The sequence below is a fragment of the Malus domestica genome, chromosome 15 (assembly GCF_042453785.1).
Source record: "Malus domestica chromosome 15, GDT2T_hap1".
Lineage (NCBI taxonomy): Eukaryota > Viridiplantae > Streptophyta > Magnoliopsida > Rosales > Rosaceae > Malus > Malus domestica.
Window position 1 is genome coordinate 10,440,317 of NC_091675.1, and position 22,339 is coordinate 10,462,655.

The window sequence follows — 22,339 nt, forward strand, 5'->3', positions numbered from 1 at the left end:
AACTGTGCAAATTATATCATCTCCAATGAGAGTTAGGTACATATTTTGTTTCCGCTAGATGAGGGTCCTACTTTTAAATCTAGAATTATATTAAATGCCAAATATAACCTTACGCTTAACTCTAAAGTCATAGGATGAAGAGAGAGAGAGAGAGAGGTGGAGGTGGAACTGTCGTTGTTGCCCGATCTTGAAGATACAACATGTTTCTTTAATTTTTAATTTTTAATCTTATTTTTCTTTCAACTCTTAGTGAATTAGAAATAAAAATTCCAAAATTACGAGCTGATGGTCCAATAGTAAATGACGGATTACGAAACTTTCTTAAAACTAAAAACTAAAAATCTCAGGTTCGAAATCCGCGGTTGGTGTGGAAGCCAAACTTGTGAACAGGAGGAGGCTGAAATGCCTCTGTGAGTTTTCTTGGCCCCCGAAAGAGATAGATAACCGTGACTTGCCATCAGTTGTCCCCTTTTAAAAAAAAAGAAAGAAATAAAAATTCAAAAGAAAAGATGTTAGAAAGAAATAAAAATTCAAAAGAAACGATGTTCTGTTTTTAATCAATGTGGCATTGTTATATAGGTGAAGTCTCTCCAATTGTATAATAACTTGTGATGTACTGCCGATGTTCCAAAAATGCTAAAAAATTCCTCGTTTATTTGGACTAATAGGTCCCAATCACGTGCCACATAATCAAAACTAACGAAAGTTTTATCAGATTTAAACGGGGGGCGAAATTGATGAAAGTCATAAGATTATGAGTTCGCGGTACATGAGAGACCATTTGCGAAATAAAAAACCTTTTGTTATATTATTAAGAAAAAGTGTTGAGGCAGCCGGCCAACCACGGGGGTGGAAGAATATATACAAACAGGAAGGAAGAAGAGGGCTTCTGTACATGTCGTTTCTGCGATCAAGAAAACCAACGTCTCTTCCCGAAACCAAAAACCAAAACCGCTTTCTCAACCCCTCTAAATTAACTCAGCGAACATCGGGTGGGACGGTCAAACTACTCCCAGTGCAGCGGCTATCTCCGTCTACATTAGCAACTACCTCGTCCTTGCAGGGGCCGCCGGATTTCTCTACAAAGGCGGAGTTTTTGCATCTCTCGCAAAGAAATTTTGCAGGAACCGAATCAGAGTCTGGGATTCCGGTACACCTAGTGTGCCGCCACACGCCACAACAATCACAAGCCAACATTCTTTCTCCGTCATCATCCTTGGCCCCACAAGTGCAATCTACTGTCCATCTCTCGGTCCCCCTTTCCATCCTAAACTTACTCCATACACTCTTTGCGTTGCACCTCCCTCTCACCCGAACATGTTCTGCTGATCCTAACAAGTGCTTGACCTGGGTGGATTCATCAACATCGCCGCAGTCAAGCAACTCTTCAGCTTGAAACCTTTTTAATATCAAATATACATCTTGGAAAGCTTTCGATGCTGCTAGCTTGAGATCAGATACGGCAGCATTTGACAGGACAATCAGTTCGGGAGGAGGATTAATGAAGGAACATTCTTCAGATTCATCTATAAATTCCACACTACACAAGACACATGTCACAGATGGGTCGTTAGCTGACATCTTTTCAGGCTTGTAGTCTTTCACAAACTGCTTGCAGTCAAGTAGCTTCTCAGCTGAGCTGATTGCCAGATCCCTTGTTACCTGGGGCACGTCCTTCATCATAGTTTGGGGTTGGAGCATGTACTCATATAAGAAGCGCAAGTCCAGCACGAGAGTTTCTTCTGATATGCTGCTAGAGAGAGAAGAACTAGAGCAAGCAGTGCTTCCCTTTGATGAGACACTCCCAGCCACGAGTCTGAAGAACAGTTGACATACAATCTTCCTTAATAGTCAACACGGGTAAACATTACAAAGTATAATGAACTAATTAGACATAGCTTTTTAAGTTCTAAGACAATAAGTTCCACAACTTGCAGAGTTTCAACTTCTAATAAACTATGCCAAACTGATATTTAAAACTCACAAGTTCTTAGAACTCTAAAATTCAAAATAAACATATATCAGCAAAAGTATATAACAGTACACACAACATGCACCAAAATGCGACTTTAATATTAAGAACCAAATAACTCCAGGGCATTTAGATCTTTATCTATGGTCAGATGTTTTGATACCAGGTTAAAAGCCGATGATTGTTTAATTTAGTAAACATCATATGCATCTTGTAAAAACAGTTAAAAGTGTAAAGCTGGCCTGACCAAACTGTGGTGGAGCTGGAAGAGTCAAAAAATGTATGATGTGCTCAAATGAAACTCGTATAAATGCTTTAGGAACACCTAGAAGACAGATCTGGACACCACCTAGAAGAGTATGGCTCCAGAGAAGCTCATAAATCTGTGTTGATTGAGAAGTGTTTCCATGTGCATGTCCTTTACATATAGGACAATAAGGGTTTAAAGATAAACAAGAAAAAAAAATCTTGTACTAGTGAAGTTGAGCAAACCTGACAAGGAGTGTCAATGTGACTTTAGATGAATTGTTGAACGATGTAAAAATCTTGATCGTTCAATGTGTTTTAATTATCCCTATCTTAGTGAAGTGAAATTCAAAGCTTGACAGTGCAGAACGCACTTTCTGGAGAAATTGTGTAGGGATAACACGCAAAGAAAATTCCTTTGCAATGACATTACTATACAATTTCCAATCAAACGGACTTCAGCTTATAGTACCATCAATAGGCCTAACTGAAAGAGCACATGAACTGTACTAAATATATGAAGTATATTGAACATCGGGGAATGGCTAAAGAAGATGCAGGCTAAATGTACCAAAGAAAAAATAATAGTAAATGAATTTTATTCATTTTAAACTATAGAAACTAACCATATGAATTTTCTTTGAAGCAAATTAAAAATAAATAAATAAATGTTACTAGGGCAAATTTTCTGAGGTTGAGAATGATAACTAACCGGTACTCAAAAGCCTCTGTATCAGGATTGTATCTGGAACAAACATGCATCCCATCCCCCACCATTTTCCCTCCAAGTTCCCTAAGGCAATAATCAAGGAGTTCTGGCGAAGCCACCTTAAACACAGCACGTTTAAGATTACGTGCACTTACCCAATTAGAACCAGAAACAGCACGCAACACTTTGAACATGGCCTCTTCAACACATTCAATATCACTCTTAGTCCATGTACACAAAACTCGTGAGGCGGAGGCAGTGCCTTGCTTCTTGCACATGGCATCATCAACCCTTGACGAATACTTGTGAGCATCGTGGACCAAACTAATGAGGAAACCAAAGAGATCTCTTATATTGTCAAGCTCGCATTCTGATAGAGACTGGTATCGCGAGATGATGTCATGGACATGAGAACCATGGTTTTGACCTTGGGAAAGAAAGATGGACAACGGGAGGCTAGAGAGTGTTTCAACAGCCAATTTATAGGCATCACGAGTCAGAGCAAAACTACCAGCAGCAAATTCATAACCCCAATCACCATACCAGGGATGCCCTTTGATAATTGAATGAAGTAGTCGATATTCCAACCCATACTTCTTTGACACATCCATCACACTGACCATTCTGCTCATGTGTAGAAAATGACAAATAGGAGTTAATGTCATGGAAGACTTGCAATAACTAAACAAAACGGGCAATGAAAACGACCACGTACAAATAAATTAATAAAAACAAAAACAACGCAATTTTTTCGTGAAATCAACAAAACCCTTAAAGGAATACATACATCAGCTCAGTGCATAGATTCTAAATTAATTACATAAAGGTATTCCTTCACATAAAAATAAAAAAAATACAAAACAACTAAGGGTGCTCCATATGCAACATAAAAACCTCAACCCTGAACACTAGTCCAAGTAGCATGGTGGTATTTCATTCCCTCCATTACAAGGGTCGTTATGGGTCCGATACTAATAGAGTACAGTCAAACCCAAGTAGGGCTTGTGCAGCCCTGCAATTTGAAGCAAAACAAAAAAATACTAGCTAGAACTATAAGCGTGATAAAAAAGTTGGGACGCTGTGGGAGAGAAAAGTTTGTGCTGGTATTTTGTAATTACCATATTCATTGCATTTAACTTTTAAATTTACTTTTGAATTTATTTGAAACTAAAGGGACAATATTGACAGTATGCATCTTATAATTGACAAAGGGTTCCCTCTCCTAGGCCTTTTCAGAAACCAGTCCATCTTGTGCCCCTCGAGCACAAGACTAGCATATTATCTTACACTGTTGGGTGGTTGTTTTGCAAGATCTTGACTGAAGCTTTTAAAAACGCATTGTACCCAGATAAATAAGGAGAGATGAAAACAGAGACAAGAATCATTGATTCCCTATTTTGTGCATTCTTGTACATTCAAGGCCCTCGGTAGTGCTAAAAAGGGGAAGAAAAAAAAAAAAAAAAAAAAAAAAAAAGCCTAACCTGACTCCAAGTAATTTACAGAGCCGGTCCCAAAAGTCCATTATATGACATCCTGAAAGAACTCTCGAGCCACCTTCCCTTCCATTGACCCTAAGAAGGTGTCCAAAACCATTCGAATGGACTACTCCATGCAGAAGATGAGTTGTGTTCTCTAACTGGTTATATACCCAGTCTTCAAAATCTTTTGTACTTGCATCAAGATTGCAAGATTTGCACCTGTAACAAAGACACATCAACCACCATGTAAAATCACAACCCTATCAATGGTAGTCACAAGGTAGGAAATTAGCACGAATTATTGTGTGAATCATTCAGTAATCTGATCCAACCAATTGCACAAATTAAGCAAACCTAAAAGTTCCAGAGGAATCAGGCCCGTTCAAGGGGCACAATCTATCTTACACTTGCAACCTCTTAATATTTCAACTCGGACAGTTCAAAAAGAATATGATGACACCAAAAGAATAAACAATTTCTTACAAATTTTAATTTTTTATATTGTATGCGCTACAAAAGTTGAGATTGTAATTTGTTACTTGTAGCACATACAATTCCAAAATCTAAAGGAATATAATACACCAAAAACACAATTAAAAATATTTCCCTTACACATAAACAATAATTTTGAATTGCTTCATAAAATAATTTAAAGGATAGTGCCTCAATAAATCTATATGTATACCCAGACAACAAAAAGGTCGACCTAAGTACAAAAAAAATGCAGAAGGAACAATAATATGATAAGGATGACCAGGGCCAGCCTTGAAGGGATAAAAGTTAAGTGCATTAAAATAAACATATACAGATAAAAGTATTTAAGTCCTCACTTGGATTCGTAGATATGCACAACATCTCCACAGCACATACAAGGCTTGTGATATCCACCAATGGAATTACCATCAGCCTTAATAATAAAATGATAACGTTTCCCGCAAACTGGATGACCACTCCATCCTAAATGTTTGAAAAGGAATATAAAAGGTCAGAACTCACCTACGATGACTATTGTTGGTTGGTAACATTTTAGCAAAACATTCAAACAAGTAGTTCTATTCTACCAAAACCCTAAGATGATTACAATATCAAGGGCCCGTGATCCCTAACCATAAACTAGAGTGCATAAGGTCAATTCCCTGCTTCAGTCGTACAAAATAAACAGAACAATAAAGTACCACACGAGGCTCTGAATTGAGTTTCATGGCAGGTTGTAAGAGGTTGAATATTTGAAAATGGGGTTGGTCATTACTTCTTGGTCATGAATTTCTTTGCAGCCAGCACAAGTAACAGAAAAATATACGGTTGATAACTTCTGAGCGTGCTCAAAACCCACTAGAACAAAACATTATTCAACCGCCATCTAAAATGACACCCTAGTCACTTCAAATTATGAAGAACTAAACACTCACAAGAGTTTACAAGAGACTGTTACGTGAATGATCTCGACATTCATATCACAATATTGTGGCATGTCCTAAAAGTCATTAACCCTCTCTTAGGCTTTCGTATTAGGTTCAGTAATCGATTCAACGTATGTGTATGCAGTTGCCACACGAGCTTCAAGAAAAGGTAAATACATGAAAATGCACAGAAATCACATTGTTTTACTTGTTAAAAAGAATTTAGGCTCGATATTTTGATGGCATTAAATCCCCAAGTTAAAGACTTTAGATTGCAGAGGGCATATATGGAACAAGTCCACCGCCCCCAGCCACTAGTACGTGTAAGACTCTCCACACAGCCTTGTATCATTAGCCCGGGATACCACGGTGGTGGTGAACCCGTCCCATATAAGTCATTCTCCTCCGAGTAGGGTAGCTGTGACGAATCAGACAAAGTAGGTGTGATTCATTTGTCCAGCCAGGGATGAGGGACCACGTAAGTCGCCTTCCGTAGGTATTAACTTCTCGTCCGTTTTCTCACGATACATACAGTTCAATGACAATAAAGTAAAAAGCTTCGAGCACTAAAGAATGTTTCAACTCGCGAGATTACTAGGATATTTTAAAACGGAATTTACAAGAAGAATAAGAGAAAAGTAACGAGTTGGAGAAATGAGTGGGTGAGTGAACTCACCAACGACTCGGCAGTGATCACAATAGACGGATCTAGATCTGGCGACGTCCTCCTCCACGATGTCGAGACAGACGACGGCAGCGTCGGCTGGGGATGATGAAGGATCGTCATCCCCCGCCCTGAAGAGGATCTGCCACGTCATGAGGTGAGGGGAGAGGGAAGAGGGCGGAGGCAGCAACGCGTGCTTAGAGATGAAATCCATGACGCTGCTCCTGAAGGGCCCCACGCGGCGGTTGGGCGACGCCGACGGGAACGTGAAGAAGTCATTGAGATCCGCCGTGATTCGCCTCTTCATCCTTTTCAGCGGTCGCTCGTTCACCACCATCACCATCGCGGCCTTCAGAGCTTCAGATCTAACCTGACTGGTTTCCAGAATAAAAGAGGAGGAGGCGGCGGCGGAGGAGGAGGAGGGCGGAGAGGAATATTCGGTAATAGTTACAATATTTTGGATTTTAGCGAGGGCTTTCTTTTCTTCGTCTTCTCTCTAGTTCGTGTCTCAACCCTCCTCCCATTCATTTTCGCCTCATAATAATAAAATTCGTTTCAAAATTCTCTTCTTGCTTTTTCTTTTTCTTAAAAAAACCTGTTAAAAATTGGAGAACTGATAAAAGAAACAAAAAAACTTGAGATGACTAAAATACCCTCACTATATCTTGGAGGTGGGCCAGGTGGCCTCATGTTAGAAGGAAAAGGACAGTGCGTACATCCCTCTAATTCAGCTGATAAAAATATGAGTACGATATCTACACAATTTATTTTATTTTTTACACATGTTTTTTATTTTTGGCAGTTGGATTAGATGAATTGAAAAAGATCAACGAACAGAAATCATCAAAGCTGTGTGAAAAGTAAAATGAGATGTGTGGATAACATACCCTAAAAAGATCTTCTAATTGTGGCTCAAGACCTAAAAGGAAATAAGATCTTCTTCGTTTAAAAAATGTGTGATTTTTTTATGGTCTTAATTATTGTTTGAAATGTGACAAAATAGTTAAGAAATGTTAGATTTATAAACACGGATAAATTAATAGTTAAAAATAGAGAAATTACATTCATTTTGAGTGCAGAAGATATGATTTCAAAAATGCTAAAAACGTTTAGTCCAAATCATAGAGCTCTCTTAATTTCCATGATGAGTCCCAGCCAATCTCTAGAGGCTCTTTCCAGATGTAGCAAACAGTTGTGCTTTCTAACCCTTTCCTGCTCTATATGGAATTGACTCTGCTAGGCACTCGGTCGGGAGTTGGCTCTCCCGTGGTTTTTCTTTGGAGTGTCCTCTTGACCTTACCGTCAAGGCAGGGGTTCCGATGGAGCTTTTGTTTAATCTCGAGGAATGTCAAGTTCACAACTCATGGTCCATTTTAAGAGAAAGACTTACATGAAACGGATTCATCGTTATGTAAGATTCTCTATCTAATAATGCATTGTGCAAAAACATTTCACATGATAATGTTGTTAACACAAGGTCAACAAAGATCTGTTGGAAATTTGAGTAGTTTGAGTAGAAATTTCCTTATCCCACATTGGCCATTCCCAAAAGATTTTATCACTTTATAAGGCTTTGTCCTTTAAAGAAAGTGATTGGAGTAATAGGCCTGGAGACTAAAATTGGGCTTTGGGGTGTATTAATTATTTGGTAATTAATTATAATTAATATATCATTAATATATATTTAATTGTCAAAAGATGGGCCTTGGGGCTCTAATAATTAAATTATTTAATTAATTATTTTTCGGATTTACTTAATTATTTTTTAATTAAATTCGAATTTAATTAATTATTTTTTTTTTATGAAAAGACTCATCCTTTCAGATGAAGTCTGAGAGTTCTTTCTGAACACATAGCAAAGCACCCCTCTGAAGAGATGTCTCACAACAGTCACACCTCATTCTCATACCTGTTGTAAACAGGCATCCATCTGCTATATATACATTCATCTGCATAGCATCTAAAACACAGAAAGTAATCAACTTCATCTTCTACATTCCTAAACCTTCTTACTGAGAGAACCACACTAAATTCGCCAGAAGTTAAATTTTCCGGTGCTGGAATTTTAACTTGATCGTTGAATCCTGGTGAAGCAGACGTCCGTAGAACTACAAGCACAGAGTAGGGATGAAATTTCTGTTTCAAGGACATTGCGGTACGCAAGCCTCGATCTTCAAGTTGTTTGTTTTTATAATTCGTATTCTAGTTTATATTCTGTTAATTCCTATTGCATTTATTATTTATTAGCATATATAAATTATCACAGATTGTTGACATATAACCAACAATCTTGAAACAGAAAGTTATGGATCAACAATCTGTGAATGTGAATGGTGCTGTGCCAAAGTACTCAGAAAAGTCTGAGAAGTTCAAAGGGTTGGACTTCAAGAGATGGCAACAGAAGATGTTGTTCTTCCTGACAACAATGAATCTCGCTCATGTTGTTAAGGAAGAAGCTCCGAAGTCTAATGAGAATCCAATAACGAGAGAGACTGTCATGGTAATTGAAGCTTGGAATCATTCTGAGTTTTGTTGCCGAAACTATATCCTGAATAGTTTGGATGATAATCTCTACGACATTTACTCTTTGTGCAAGACAGCGAAGGAGTTGTGGGAATCCTTAGAGAAAAAGTATAAGATTGATGATGTCGGTTCAAAGAAATTTGTTATCGGTAAGTTTCTCAAATATACAATGGTGGATTCCAAATCTGTTGTTTCTCAGGTCGAAGAAATCCAGAAGTTGATCTATGAATTGCATTCTGAGGGATGCGAGATCAATGAGCATTTCCAAGTTGGGGCGATAATCGAGAAATTGCCAACTTCCTGGAATGACTTCAAAATTTATCTCAAGCACAAGCGTCGTGAGATGAATATGGAGGATTTGATTCTGAGGCTACGTGTGGAAGAAGACCACAGAAAGGCATACCGTTCTGGAGGGTTTGCAGCCATTGAAGCCAATGCGAATTATGTTGAGGGAGGAAACTCCAAGGCTAAGCCAAAAAAGAATAAGGCTCCTGCTCCGAAAACCAAGCAGTTTGTGCAATCTGCCCTTGCTCCTAAAGGCAAGAATCTGAAGAAGATTAAGGGCGCCTGCTATGTGTGTGGCAAATTTGGTCACAAGGCACAAGATTGTTATCATCGCAATGATGGAAATCATGGCCACGGAAACAACAACAACCATGCTAACATGGCAACCACCGATGAAGAATTGGCTGCTGTTGTGTCCGAGGTTAACATGGTCTCAAATGTGAGTGAATGGTTGATGGATACTGGTGCTACAAAGCACATCTGCGCTGACAGAAATCTGTTCACAGAATATCACCCTGCTGCCCTTGGAGAAAAGCTATATATGGGCAATTCTGCCACATCTTCTGTGGAGGGATATGGCAAGGTGGTACTCAAATTCACATCTGGGAAAAGTTTGACCTTGCTGAATGTACTGCATGTTCCTGAAATGAGGAGGAACTTGGTTTCTGGACCAATTCTAATTGCTAAGGGCTTTAAACTTGTAATGGAATTCAACAAATTTGTACTTACCAAGGGTGGGATGTTTGTTGGAAAGGGTTATGTGGCTGATAGCCTCGTGAAACTCAATGTAATTGCCATTGATGATGCTAATAAAATAAATGCTTCTACTTATATTGTTGAGTCTTCTAATATTTGGCATGCTAGATTAGGACATGTTAATTTTCGTTACATGCATAGAATGGTTAAATTAGACTTATTACCTAAATTCGAAATTGATTTTAATCATAAGTGTGAAACATGTACTGAATCAAAATTTGCTAAGCAAACGAGAAAGTCAATTCTGGAAAGATCAAATGAATTACTTGGATTAATTCATAGTGATCTTTGTGACTTTAAATCCACACCAACTCGTGGAGGAAAGAATTACTATGTCACTTTTATTGATGATTGTAGTAAGTATTGCTATGTTTATTTGATTCATAGCAAGGACGAAGCTTTGAATATGTTTAAGACATATAAAGCCGAAGTTGAAAATCAACTTGAGAGAAAAATCAAAGCACTTAGATCTGATAGAGGAGGAGAGTATGAGTCTATTGTCTTCTCAGATTTTTGTGCACAACATGGAATTATACATCAAACAACAGCACCATACACACCACAACAAAATGGTGTTGCCGAAAGAAAAAATAGAACATTCAAAGATATGATTAATTCCATGTTAAATAGTTCAGGGCTTCCACACAGTTTGTGGGATGAAGCTTTATTTACTGCAAATACCATATTGAATAAGGTTCCTCTAAAAAAGATTGACGAGTCACCTTATGAACTATGGAAATGACATAGACCCACTTATAAAATCCTCAAAGTGTGGGGTTGCTTAACAAATGTGCAAGTTCCGTTACCAAAAAGAACAAAACTAGGACCTAAAACTATTGATTGTGTATTCATTGGATATGCAAATAATAGTGCTGCTTATAGGTTTCTTGTTGTAAAATCTTCGATTTCTGACATACATGTTAACACTATATTAGAATCAGCGGATGCGGAATTCTTTGAGGATATATTTCCTTACAAAGAAAAGGAATCTGGTTCTAATACAAAGAGGGTTCATGATCATAGTCATGATGAAGCCTCTTCTTCTGGTGTCCAAGGAAATGATGTGGAACCAAGAAGAGGAAAAAGAATCAAAGTTTCTAAAAACTTTAGACCAGATTTCATTGCTTTATTGTTGGAAAATGAACCTAGAACTTTTAAAGAAGCAATGTCTTCTTCTGAGGCTCCTTCATGGAAGGAAGTAATTAAAAGTGAAATGGAATCCATTATGGAAAATAACACATGGGAATTGGTTGATTTACCTCCCGGTAGTAAACCAATTGGTCATAAATGGATTTTCAAGAAGAAACTCAAGGCGGATGGAACCATTGACAAGTTCAAGGCACGTTTAGTAGCCAAAGGTTATCGCCAAAAAGAAGGGTTGGATTATTTCGACACCTATTCTCCAGTTTCTCGCATAACGTCAATTAGGACGTTAATAGCGATTGAGGCTGTATACAACTTTGATATCCATCAAATAGATGTAAAAACAACATTTTTAAACGGAGAACTAGATGAAGAAATATACATGGAACAACCTGAAGGGTTTCTGCTTAAAGGACAAAAAAGCAAAGTGTGCAAATTAGTTAAGTCATTATATGGACTTAAACAAGCACCAAAACAATGGCACGAAAAGTTTGATCATACTTTGTTGACACATGGGTTCAAAATAAATGAATCTGATAAATGTGTCTACATTAAGAGTAATGATAAAACTTGTGTTATTGTCTGCTTGTATGTGGATGATATGCTCATAATGGGAAAGCAATAAAGATGTAATAAACAAAACAAAGAAAATGTTGAATTCAAGTTTTGACATGAAAGACTTAGGTCAAGCTGATGTCATTTTAGGAATTCAAATTAAGAGAAATAGTGAAGGACATGTCCTTACACAATCCCATTATGCAGAAAAAATATTACGAAGGTTTGGTCAATTTGAATGCAAACCTGCTGCGACTCCTTTTGATGTTGGATGCAAGTTGGAGAAAAATAAAGGCGATGCCAAATCTCAACTTGAATATTCTCAAGTAATTGGAAGTCTAATGTACTTGATGAATTCAACTAGGCCCGACTTAGCTTATGCAGTAAGTAGGCTTAGTAGATATACAAGTAATCTGACACAAGAGCATTGGGATGCTTTAGTAAGAGTGTTAAGGTATTTGAAAAAATACACTTGACTACGGATTACACTACACAAAATATCCACCTGTTGTAGAAGGCTTCAGTGATGCCAATTGGATTTCTGACACTACAGAATCCAAGTCGATAAGTGGATATGTTTTTACATTGGGAGGTGCAGCAATATCTTGGAAATCCTCTAAACAGAAATGTATAGCTCGGTCCACCATGGAATCCGAGTTTATAGCTTTAGACTTGGTTGGCGAAGAAGCCGAGTGGCTCAAAAATTTTCTGGAGGATATTCCAATGTGGCCAAAGCCGGTAACGGCTATATGTATACATTGTGATAGTATGGCCGCTCAATCAAGGGCCAAAAGTCATGTATACAATGGGAAGTCACGTCACATCAGACGTCGACACAATACTCTTAAGAAGATGCCTCCAATGGAATAATATCCATTGATTATGTGAAGTCAAAGGAAAATATAGCTGATCCTTTGACAAAAGGCCTACCAAGAGAGCAAATATTATTTAATTCGAGGGGAATGGGTCTTAAGCCAATTCAATGAATTGAACTGGGCGGAAACCTAACCTAGCTGATTGGAGATCCCATGGTCTAGGTTCAATAGGCAAACTGGTTGAGTTTGATTCAAAAGTTGAACACACAACTTACCCATTCTTATGATAAAATGTGTGTTGTCTGTTGACGTTTGAGGGGTTATGTTTTATACATTTAATGACATTATATCTTGTTATTAAGAGGAATATAGCAGACTATTCTTAACTAATGTCACCTATATAGGAGTAAATGGGGCCACATTTATGAGAATTGATATGGCTAAATTCTCTAAAGCTCCTACGAAATCCGGGATCTGTTCAGGGCCAAAATGAACACAACCATATGAATTGACGTGTGGCAGCCATGATATGTGTGTAGCATATTGTCTTGGTTTACTACTGCGGTGAACAGTTCAAGATCTTCCACATCCACTGCGTCACCAAGTAAACCCGATATGTTTTCACTAGGGTAAGTTCAAGTCCAAAAGACACTTCACCCGATGCATATCATGACTATTCTCTCTCAGTTTTAGGCAGCCTAGTCACACATTTGCATTTACATTTCAATTCAAATGTGGGGTCATTGTTATTGTTGGAGTTTGAATGAAATTTCAACTCAAATGTGGGGTATTGTTGGAAATTTGAGTAGTTTGAGTAGAAATTTCCTTATCCCACATTGGCCATTCCCAAAAGATTTTATCACTTTATAAGGCTTTGTCCTTTAAAGAAAGTGATTGGAGTAATAGGCCTGGAGACTAAAATTGGGCTCACCCTTGGGGTTGGGCTTTGGGGTGTATTAATTATTTGGTAATTAATATATAATTAATTATAATTAATATATAATTAATATATATTTAATTGTCAAAAGATGGGCCTTGGGCCTTGGGGCTCTAATAATTAAATTATTTAATTAATTATTTTTCGGATACTTAATTATTTTTTAATTAAATTCGAATTTAATTAATTAATTATTTTTTATGAAAAGACTCATCCTTTCAGATGAAGTCTGAGAGTTCTTTATGAACACAGAGCAAAGCACCCCTTTGAAGAGATGTCTCCCAACAGTCACACCCCATTCTCATACCTGTTGCAAACAGGCATCCATCTGCTATATATACATTCATCTGCATAGCATCTAAAACACAGAAAGTAATCAACTTCATCTTCTACATTCCTAAACCTTCTTACTGAGAGAACCACACTAAATTCGCCAGAAGTTAAATTTTCCGGTGCTGGAATTTTAACTTGATCGTTGAATCATGGTGAAGCAGACGTCCGTAGAACTACAAGCACAGAGTAGGGACGAAATTTATGTTTCAAGGACATTGTGGTACGCAAGCCTCGATCTTCAAGTTGTTTGTTTTTATAATTCGTATTCTAGTTTATATTCTGTTAATTCCTATTGCATTTATTATTTATTAGCATATATAAATTATCACAGATTGTTGACAAATAACCAACAAGATCAATATGATCAATCATTGATGAGGCTCAGGTAAAAGATTAAGTGATAAACAACCCAAATTTAAGTGGTTCACCTTCAAAATTGAAGTGATTTGTATACGTTTGATATGGATTAAAAAAGTGCTCTACAACAGTGCTCTACAACAGTGTATACTTAAAAGATGGACGAGCCCTTAATGAGCCCCAAAAGTCATGGACTTCAAGTACTTCACCGCTCTGTCATTAAATTAAGTGTAGAAACGACTTGCTGGCTACTTCTTCATTATCCGATCGACATGTGGAGGTGATGTGTCACTTGCCCAAGGCTAGTTGCAAAGTTTCTTGGGCCAACATGTACCGAGCACTTCTCTCGCCCAACAGTGGCCGAGCATTTTCCCGAACGCTAAGTCTGACAACTTTTACGTCCTTTCATATACCTCTACTCTCGTTGATGGCATGGTAAACGCGTGGCTTGGAGTTGGTGTCTGAGTGGGCCTGTCTCTGGGCTTCATGCCATAAAATTGTTCTGTACGTCAACTTGCTCGGGTGGTTGAAAAATACTCTCTGATTAATCACTCGTCTTCTTTGTCACTAGTCAAATTAGACATGTAAGCGATTGTTGTTAATCCTTGTGATGGTGCTCTGTCAATTAGTTCCATTAGACTGGCCCATAAGCCCAAGACTTCGATTTTCTCCTCTCGTAGGCCTTCTCTATGCTCCACTTCAATGGGTCAACTGTAATCACTGACGGCGTGCTCCGCAACGGTGTACTCGTGTGGCTGACTTAACGAATAAACCGACTTGCGCGAGGAGAGACCCATCCAGTGACTCCGGTCCAGCTGCCTCCACACCACCGCGCTCTTTGGCTTTGGAGCTTTGGATTGGCTCGAAAACAACCTGCACCTGGGGCAATTTGCAATTTCGCAGCAGAGAAAGGCGGCAGAGGCAGATGATGAAATTGTTTGACGCGCACTGTCACCTGCAAGACCCAAGAATCTTCGACAAGGCGCCCCAATTGATTGCGGCAACCCTCGATTCTGGCGTCGTTCGTTTTGCCGTCAATGGAGTCTCTGAGGTACCTTTTCCCTTTTCTTATTGTTAATAATTTAGTCACCAATCTAATATTATCTTTCAGAAAGATTGGCACTTGGTCAAGCAGCTTGGGGAGTCCTATCCTTGCGTAATTCCATGCTTCGGTCTCCATCCCTGGTTAATCTCTCTCTCTCTCTCTCTCTCTCTCTCTCTCTCTCTCTCTTTTGAGTCGAGAATCGAGATTCAAGGTATGTTGTATATGTGCAGGTTTGTTGCAGAGAGGACCCCGAATTGGCTTAACACTTTAAAACAATTCTTCGAGTCTACGCCCTCTGCAGCAGTTGGAGAGGTTGGCACTTGAACATTTAATTTTCTTTGTTCCTTAGTTTGTTTTGATACCTTATGTTTAGCTGTATGCATTACGATTCGGGTTTTAATCAATGACTCCAAGTGAGGAGCTCCATTTTGATAATCCCTACTTTTATGCTGCAAAAGCTTTTGATTTCATTGGGAAACGCCAAACATTTCAATTCATCTTGATAAAAAGTTCAGGTAACCAACATGTATGTAACTTGGCTTTTGGGTTGAACTTATGGTTTTAACATTCATTAGTTCTAGCTACCCCATCTGAGGGGTTTTCCTTGCTATCTATCTAATGAGGACGTTTATGGGTTAAGCTTTTGATGTGTCATCATTTCTTTTGATCACATGAAGTTCTATTCTTTGCAATAGTGGATTTTATATATTCCAAAATCTTTGTACACAAGAATAAAGGAACCTCTAAATTCTAACACAACCGTGTAAATTCAGATTGGCTTGGACAAAGGTTCGCATGGGAAGAAGGTCGATTTCACGGATCAGGTTCTTATCATTCAAACCCAATTTTTGAAGTGCTCATATAAGTTGGTCATCTCTTCTCATCGGATTGTGGGATGACTTGCTTTCTGTTTATACATTGTGGATATCTTGACCACTTGTGTAATCTTATTGCCATAAGCAAGAAAATTTCGTTTCTTTCTCCAAAAATAATAATAATAATTATTATTATTATATGTAACACCCCAGGAAACATAGTTGAAAAAAGGGGTTTCTGGGCTTTTCTAAACTTCTTATAAAATGTATGTAAAGAGTAAAAATAACAATTATTTAACTTTTGCATACCTCTATACCTTCTATTGATTTCCTTAAGAGATAAATTGCCTCCATAGTTGAGTGCCCTGGCATGAATCCAAATTGATTGTCTAATAACCGTGTCTCTTGCCTCATTTTATGCTCAATTACTCTCTCCCAAAGCTTCAAATGTATGAATCATTAACTTAATACCCTTATAGTTCATTTTCTTTTTGATAATTTTTTTTCCTGAAGCTTCATTGTATGAATCAATAACTCTCTCCCAAAGCTTCATTGTATGACTCATTATCTTAATGGCTGATTAAATTTTTTTTCCCCTTCTATTTATGACCATTTTCTTTTTTAAAGAATGATCAATTTAGTCCTTAAAATTGTTAATGTGTAAGGTTTCCACTGCAGGTTAATGTATTCAGGCAACAACTTGAACTTGCAAAAGAGTTAAAAAGGCCAGCATCCATCCATTGTGTCCGTGCTTTTGGTGACCTTCTTCAGATAATGAAGTATATAGATGCTGCCGTTTTCTCTATTATGTTAATCATAGCTTGTAATTTATGAGGTTTATCCAAAGTAAATCATCTATAAATGCCTCATGTATATTTCCTTGTCAGATCTTTAGGGCCTTTTCCTGCTGGCGTGATTCTTCATTCTTACCTAGGTTCTGCTGAGATGGTTCCTGAATTTGCCAGTCTTGGTGCTTACTTTTCGTTCTCTGGATTTCTCATGTCCATGAAAGTAAACAAGGCAAAGAGGATGCTGAAGATGGTAGTTCCATATTTGGATTGGGCGTGTGTGTGTGTCTGTATACATTAGACATTATTGGATCCGATTTTCGTTATAAATTGTTCTTTTCTAGGTACCTTCTGAAAGAATATTACTGGAGACAGATGCACCTGATGCATTACCAAAGTCTGAGTTAGGTTCTCTACATCGGGTTGAAGGAGATGCTTCCTTCCCTAAAGAGCTCCAGTCGCAAGAAATTTCCTCAGCTCCAGTGGCTAGCGCAAGCGATGCTTTAACACTTCCAAAAGAAGCACTAAATCACCCAGCAAATATTCACAATGTATGTGTTTTACAACTCGAATCTTGCGCATTATCCATGTTAAATATGTTCGTTTATGTTGTCATTCTAGTTTCTAATCTACGGCCATTGTTCAAACCCGAAACCCTTGTGATTAAATCTTTTTACATGAATCTCTTGGACCGGTAGGTGTGTGTTTTGATGCTTGTTCCCTATGGTTAGTCTGTATACAAACGGGTAGTGTATTTTATTTACTTTTAAAGTTGAACATCGTTTCTCAATGGCAGGTACTCATCTATGTCGCATCTTTGCTAGAGATGACCACAGAAGAACTTGCTGAAATAAGTTACCATAATGCAGTGCGCTTATTCTCTTACGATGTAGGAACCTAAATATTACCTGCTACTCGAGTTCTTGTTTCAGATCTGAACCAAACGGTAGTTTGGATTTCTGCGGCGGGCTTTTGTAACAAACTCTCATGCACAAAGCAGATAAAAAGCGTGCTTGTAATATTATCGTGTACTCCGGTTACTTGTTTCAGATTTGAATGTCTTTAAATTTAAATCAACAAAAGTGACTGTCTTGTAAATCAATGACGTGCGAGTGCCCGCTCTCAGATGAACTAAGCAGTGCAGTCGCTTGGCTGAGAAGGGCAATACCTCAAATGATTTACAGCATGTCCTGCTCCAGGATCATTCTATCTTGTTCGAGACGCTTTGCATCGTTTCGTTTTCTTGCTTTCCAAGGCAGGACCATATGGCAACTGTTCTCGCTTAAATTTTTGAACCATAGTGTAAACCTGCATCAGGATGACAAACCAGAGTGCAAACGCATTTTTATAAATAGAACACAAATGTTTGTACTAGAACAGATAATAAAAACTACGATTTCATGATATTCTTCTGGTGCTGGTGCCACTGGCTTATTCGGCATTCAAGTTCAACATGGATGATATCTAGGCTACTTAGTATAGTGTTTTAAACTTTCTGAAGTGGATTTTGACAAGAATCAATCGACAACGTAAACAAAATCAAATAAGAAAAATGAACCCAGAAATGTCTGATAGAATCACTTCTTTGGTATAAACTAGATTTCGAAATAGCAAATTCAGAAGCTTCGATATGTTGAAGTATGACATCACCTTTCTTACACCAGATGTCAACCCCAGGCTTGAAAGGACCTTGGCATCTACGCATTTCCAAGGCACGGTTTCTTTGAGCTGCTTGCTAACCATCCCACCTTCGTGCCAATGAAAAGCAAACTACGATTAATAATATCTCCAGAAACACAGTGCATGATTGTACTACCATGCCTTTTGTGCGGGTTAATAGTTTTGGTTCCAGTGACTCAAGATTAATGAATTAGTAAACATGATGTACAGCAGCTCTGACTTTCGAGCAGCTTCTCAAATCCTTCTCAGACACAGTTCACTGAATTTACCAATTGCCATGTTAGGTGTTTCTAAATTCTAATGCAGAGAAGCTGCAAATATCCCTGTAGAAAATGCAGCTATACATACAAATTGCAATTCAATAAGTTTCCAAAACGATATCTGCCTATTTTTATCTTGTTATGATATAGATAGCTAAAATTAAATTCTTTCAAATTCATTTTTTCAAAATAAGCATTTTTTGATACTTAAATAGTGTGAGAAGAGAAAGAGATGGAGATCAAACCTTTTATATGTAACACCAACCATTCCACGTACATCTTGAGACGAATGTGAGAGAAAACATGGACATATTCTCCAACATATTCCCTTGAAACTATGTCGCAGGGGTTTAGTCTAAAATGCTTATTTAAATATTTGTCAATTTCTTCTCTCCTAGTGACCAAGTCAGCTTCTCCAGCCAGCAGGACAGATGGGAACTCCCAGAGGCCAGCAAGCAACCCTTCATCAGGTCGTTTTACAAGAAGAAACCCATTGTTGATTTGGTGCCCATCTGATGGTTCCTCATCTCCTAATATTTCAACCACACATACAGCAGAAAAATCCCGTCTCTGTTTGGCCTTTACCACCTTAACTGGATAATCTGTAACCAGCACTGAACTATCATGCCTAGAGATTGACAGTGCACGACATTGGCCTGATGCAGGACATGAGCTGCAGCTTGGACTCAATGGGGTACATACAGTTGCGCCAAGCTCCATGAGGGCCTGATTGAAATCCCCAGGCTGGAAAGGATCAACTAACTGAGCTGCTAGTTTCCTGTTTCACACGCACGTTAAAATCAGATAGTGATGATAGCATTCTCATTAGATAAGTTAGCATTTGATCCATTGGCATCATTTTCTGCATTTTATACACATCTATGTGATAGCATTTTAAAAAGTCCAAAAGTTTGTTACCCTTTAAAAAGGAATTTCAAATCCTGTAAAAGAACAAGCAGTGATTCCATAAACAAAAGAGCTCACCAAAATTTCTTGACAGTCAAAGAGTCTTTTGGATTGGCAGAAATAGCCCTTAGTCTAGCGATCACCCTTATTACATTTCCATCAACCACGGGAACCACCTGAAAGATAACTCTTAGAACATGCTCTTTCTTGATTAAAGAAAAATCAAAGAAATTTGTTTTTGGGTCCGACTCAAACCTAGCAGAGAAGTTACTCACCTCTTTAAATGCGATCGAAGCTATTGCTCCAGCTGTATAGTCTCCAATTCCTGGAACTTTTCGTAGTTGAGAAACTGTTTTAGGAAATTGAACTCCTTCTGCAACAATCATTCTAGCTCCCTAACAATTTAAAAAACAAAAACGAGAGAGAGAGAGACTGAAACCAGGGCATGTTTTCTATAGAAATACGAAAAAATAGAACAGCCTGTCATTTTCAAATTTATTGTTACTTCTTTGTTATAAAATTTATTATTTTCAAATGAGATCATTGACAACAACAAAATTTTAGAACAAGAAAAGGTCCAAAGGCCTTCATTGTAAAACTAGAGTATACAAGATGAAGATGGAATCCTGCACAGACGGTAGTCTCAGTATCATTATAAGTTCATAACTCATAGTCAATAACAAGTGTGACGAAAGATCATCAAAGGTTTGATTGAATCCGTTTATTTGTTTTCCATATTAATAATCTCACATGACAATAAGTGAATAAAAACCAATGCAAAGAGAAAACACAAGAATAAACATGTGCTACACCTCAATACAAAGGTAGCAGCCATACCCTAAACCCTAAACCCTGGGGGCTACGCATGTGTTGACTACAGAAAGGCATAAACAACTTCCTAAACCCTAAACCCTAAACCCTGAGGGTAGGTACACATGAGTTGACTACATAAAGGCGTAAACAACTTGCCGAAAAATTTAATTAAACGGAATAAGACTAGCAACTTGAGGGATTGACAACATACTATCATGTGGACACAAGTAATCTTAAATCCTAAGTGTTCCACCTCACAGCTTTCTTGAGTGGATTATAATCTTAGGTTTCATATCACACAAATTAACACTGATTCAAGTGGTGCCTTTAGCGGAGTTTAGAACAGCTGACCGAAACAAGAATGAAGGGAAAGCACCTCTAAAAGAAATCGGGCGCGTCGGTAGTAGCCCAAGCCTGCCCACATTTCGTTCACCTCCTGCAAAACAAAAGATTGGATTGCTTTTGTTATTGCTTTGGCATTTCAAAAATTCAAATGTGAAGCAAAAAGATTGGAACTTTCGGGAAGTTAATGGGAAAGAAAGTGACCTCAAGAGAAGCCCGGGCGAGGTGGTGAATGGTGGGCCATTTGAGCAGCCAACGGTGGTAGTACTGAATAACAGTCTGAACCCTCGTCTGTTGCAGCATCACTTCCGAGACCCACACCCTGTAGGCTCTTATCTCAAGGTCCTCCCCAGCTTCCACTTCTCTCCACGGGAGCTCTCTGCGGTTGAGGCCGTACCATTCCAGCAGAGACTTCCTAATTCTCTGGGTCTCCTCTTGGCTGAACAAATCTTCTATGTCTTCGATGTCTTGTACTTCCTTTTCCTTGGCCGATTGCCGTCGCCTCTGCGTTTGTCTTTGCGACGCCGGTGCTGCTCTTTTAGTTGTTGTTTTTTGATCGGGAACAACAACAAATGCATTCCCCATATCCTTCTTCTTCCGGCTGCTACTCTTGCTCCTGGTCCTGTCCGAAATCATGACGTCGATTTTAACTACACCTGGTGCCTGTGGGGGGCTCGCGGCATGCAGCAAATATTGTGCCGTTGTGAAAACCTAAATACAGGGAAGGAAAGGCAACTGGGATTCAAATCAAAGGAGCCGAACGACGCCCGCACAGTGCAGAGAGAGGTCCGTGGGGAGGGACGGACAGACGGACTCCAATATTAAATTGAATTTGTTTCTACTTTATTTTGAAACCAAATTTGTCTTGTTATCTTTATTTTATTTGTTTTAGATATGACAGATAGATGTAAAGAAAATGTGAAATAAACTTGTATGTGTTGTAAAATTGTGAAGATGAATGAATGCCCAGAGTGAAGGAGACTTGGGAATAGCAGGGAATAGTTGTTGTGTGGTGCTTTCAAAAGTGTAATCATTTTGTATGTTTGGTTAATCACGAGTGTTGCCTTATATAAAAAGCTCCGTGTGATCACAATACACACAACACTACGAAAGAAAAGAACTGAAAGTAATAATATCAGTATCACTCATTTCCTCTTTTTACTTGCAATCCTTTTATGTTACGAAACTAAACAGTATGTCTGTTGTTTGCGTTTTGTTGTTGACAAGGGAAAAGGTAAAGTTGGCTTTTTTGGGTCTATATTCCGAGTCTTAGCATGGCTTCTTTATATAGGCAAAAATATAACCGACTTACATTCACTTTCTACGGACAAGATGATGTGGCACAATAGTAAGAAACTATTCTATCTATGTAAATAAACTATTTTACCAACATGGCATCCATACTTACAACAAGAATTTTGTTGCCTATTGAATTTTAAAAAAGAAAAACTAATGAAAATGGTTTGAAAACTTTGAGCTTTTAACGAAAATGATAAAAATATGTTGTAAGTGAATAG

General features: G+C 38.2%; 3 protein-coding genes across 4 annotated transcripts; 1 reads left to right on the forward strand and 2 right to left on the reverse strand.

Moving 5' to 3' along the window:
• Nucleotides 1-780: 780 nt before the first annotated feature.
• On the reverse strand, nucleotides 781-7,076 carry LOC103456309 (PHD finger protein At1g33420-like). The gene is made up of 5 exons (XM_008396009.4): nucleotides 6,482-7,076; nucleotides 5,236-5,362; nucleotides 4,409-4,624; nucleotides 2,931-3,551; nucleotides 781-1,816 (listed from the first exon to the last, which is right to left on the reverse strand). Exons 1-5 carry the CDS (start codon nucleotides 6,810-6,812, stop codon nucleotides 979-981), a joined length of 2,133 nt encoding a protein of 710 aa, XP_008394231.3. The 5' UTR covers nucleotides 6,813-7,076; the 3' UTR covers nucleotides 781-978.
• Nucleotides 7,077-14,742: 7,666 nt separating this feature from the next.
• Nucleotides 14,743-17,870, forward strand: LOC103456308 (uncharacterized). Its single transcript, XM_008396008.4, has 8 exons — nucleotides 14,743-15,224; nucleotides 15,285-15,358; nucleotides 15,449-15,530; nucleotides 15,992-16,042; nucleotides 16,712-16,812; nucleotides 16,921-17,074; nucleotides 17,166-17,372; nucleotides 17,618-17,870. The coding sequence occupies exons 1-8, from the start codon at nucleotides 15,099-15,101 to the stop codon at nucleotides 17,720-17,722; spliced, it is 900 nt and encodes a 299-aa protein (XP_008394230.3). The 5' UTR covers nucleotides 14,743-15,098; the 3' UTR covers nucleotides 17,723-17,870.
• Nucleotides 17,823-21,667, reverse strand: LOC103400293 (adenine DNA glycosylase). Of its 2 annotated transcripts, XM_029094044.2 has the most exons (7): nucleotides 21,027-21,667; nucleotides 20,857-20,916; nucleotides 19,943-20,062; nucleotides 19,746-19,843; nucleotides 19,007-19,539; nucleotides 18,472-18,569; nucleotides 17,823-18,129 (listed from the first exon to the last, which is right to left on the reverse strand). In XM_029094044.2, exons 1-7 carry the CDS (start codon nucleotides 21,456-21,458, stop codon nucleotides 18,028-18,030), a joined length of 1,443 nt encoding a protein of 480 aa, XP_028949877.2. In that variant the 5' UTR covers nucleotides 21,459-21,667; the 3' UTR covers nucleotides 17,823-18,027. The 2 variants fall into 2 exon arrangements, with proteins under 2 accessions (XP_028949877.2, XP_028949878.2); XM_029094045.2 differs by lacking the exon at nucleotides 18,472-18,569 and having other exon boundaries at nucleotides 21,027-21,645.
• Nucleotides 21,668-22,339: the final 672 nt, after the last annotated feature.

Excerpts from the sequence above, each read along its gene's own strand:
- LOC103456309 (XM_008396009.4), bottom strand. The coding sequence starts at position 6,812 with ATGGTGATGGTGGTGAACGAGCGACCGCTGAAAAGGATGAAGAGGCGA. Across the intron at positions 5,363-6,481 it reads TGATCACTGCCGAGTCGTTG|GATGGAGTGGTCATCCAGTT; the intron begins GTGAGTTCACTC and ends TCAAACATTTAG. Across the intron at positions 4,625-5,235 it reads GTGCATATCTACGAATCCAA|GTGCAAATCTTGCAATCTTG; the intron begins GTGAGGACTTAA and ends TCTTTGTTACAG.
- LOC103456308 (XM_008396008.4), top strand. The coding sequence starts at position 15,099 with ATGATGAAATTGTTTGACGCGCACTGTCACCTGCAAGACCCAAGAATC. Across the intron at positions 15,359-15,448 it reads TGCTTCGGTCTCCATCCCTG|GTTTGTTGCAGAGAGGACCC; the intron begins GTTAATCTCTCT and ends GTATATGTGCAG. Across the intron at positions 17,075-17,165 it reads CAAAGAGGATGCTGAAGATG|GTACCTTCTGAAAGAATATT; the intron begins GTAGTTCCATAT and ends GTTCTTTTCTAG.
- LOC103400293 (XM_029094044.2), bottom strand. The coding sequence starts at position 21,458 with ATGATTTCGGACAGGACCAGGAGCAAGAGTAGCAGCCGGAAGAAGAAG. Across the intron at positions 20,063-20,856 it reads GCGCCCGATTTCTTTTAGAG|GGAGCTAGAATGATTGTTGC; the intron begins GTGCTTTCCCTT and ends TTAAATTGTTAG. Across the intron at positions 19,844-19,942 it reads CTTCGATCGCATTTAAAGAG|GTGGTTCCCGTGGTTGATGG; the intron begins GTGAGTAACTTC and ends GTTATCTTTCAG.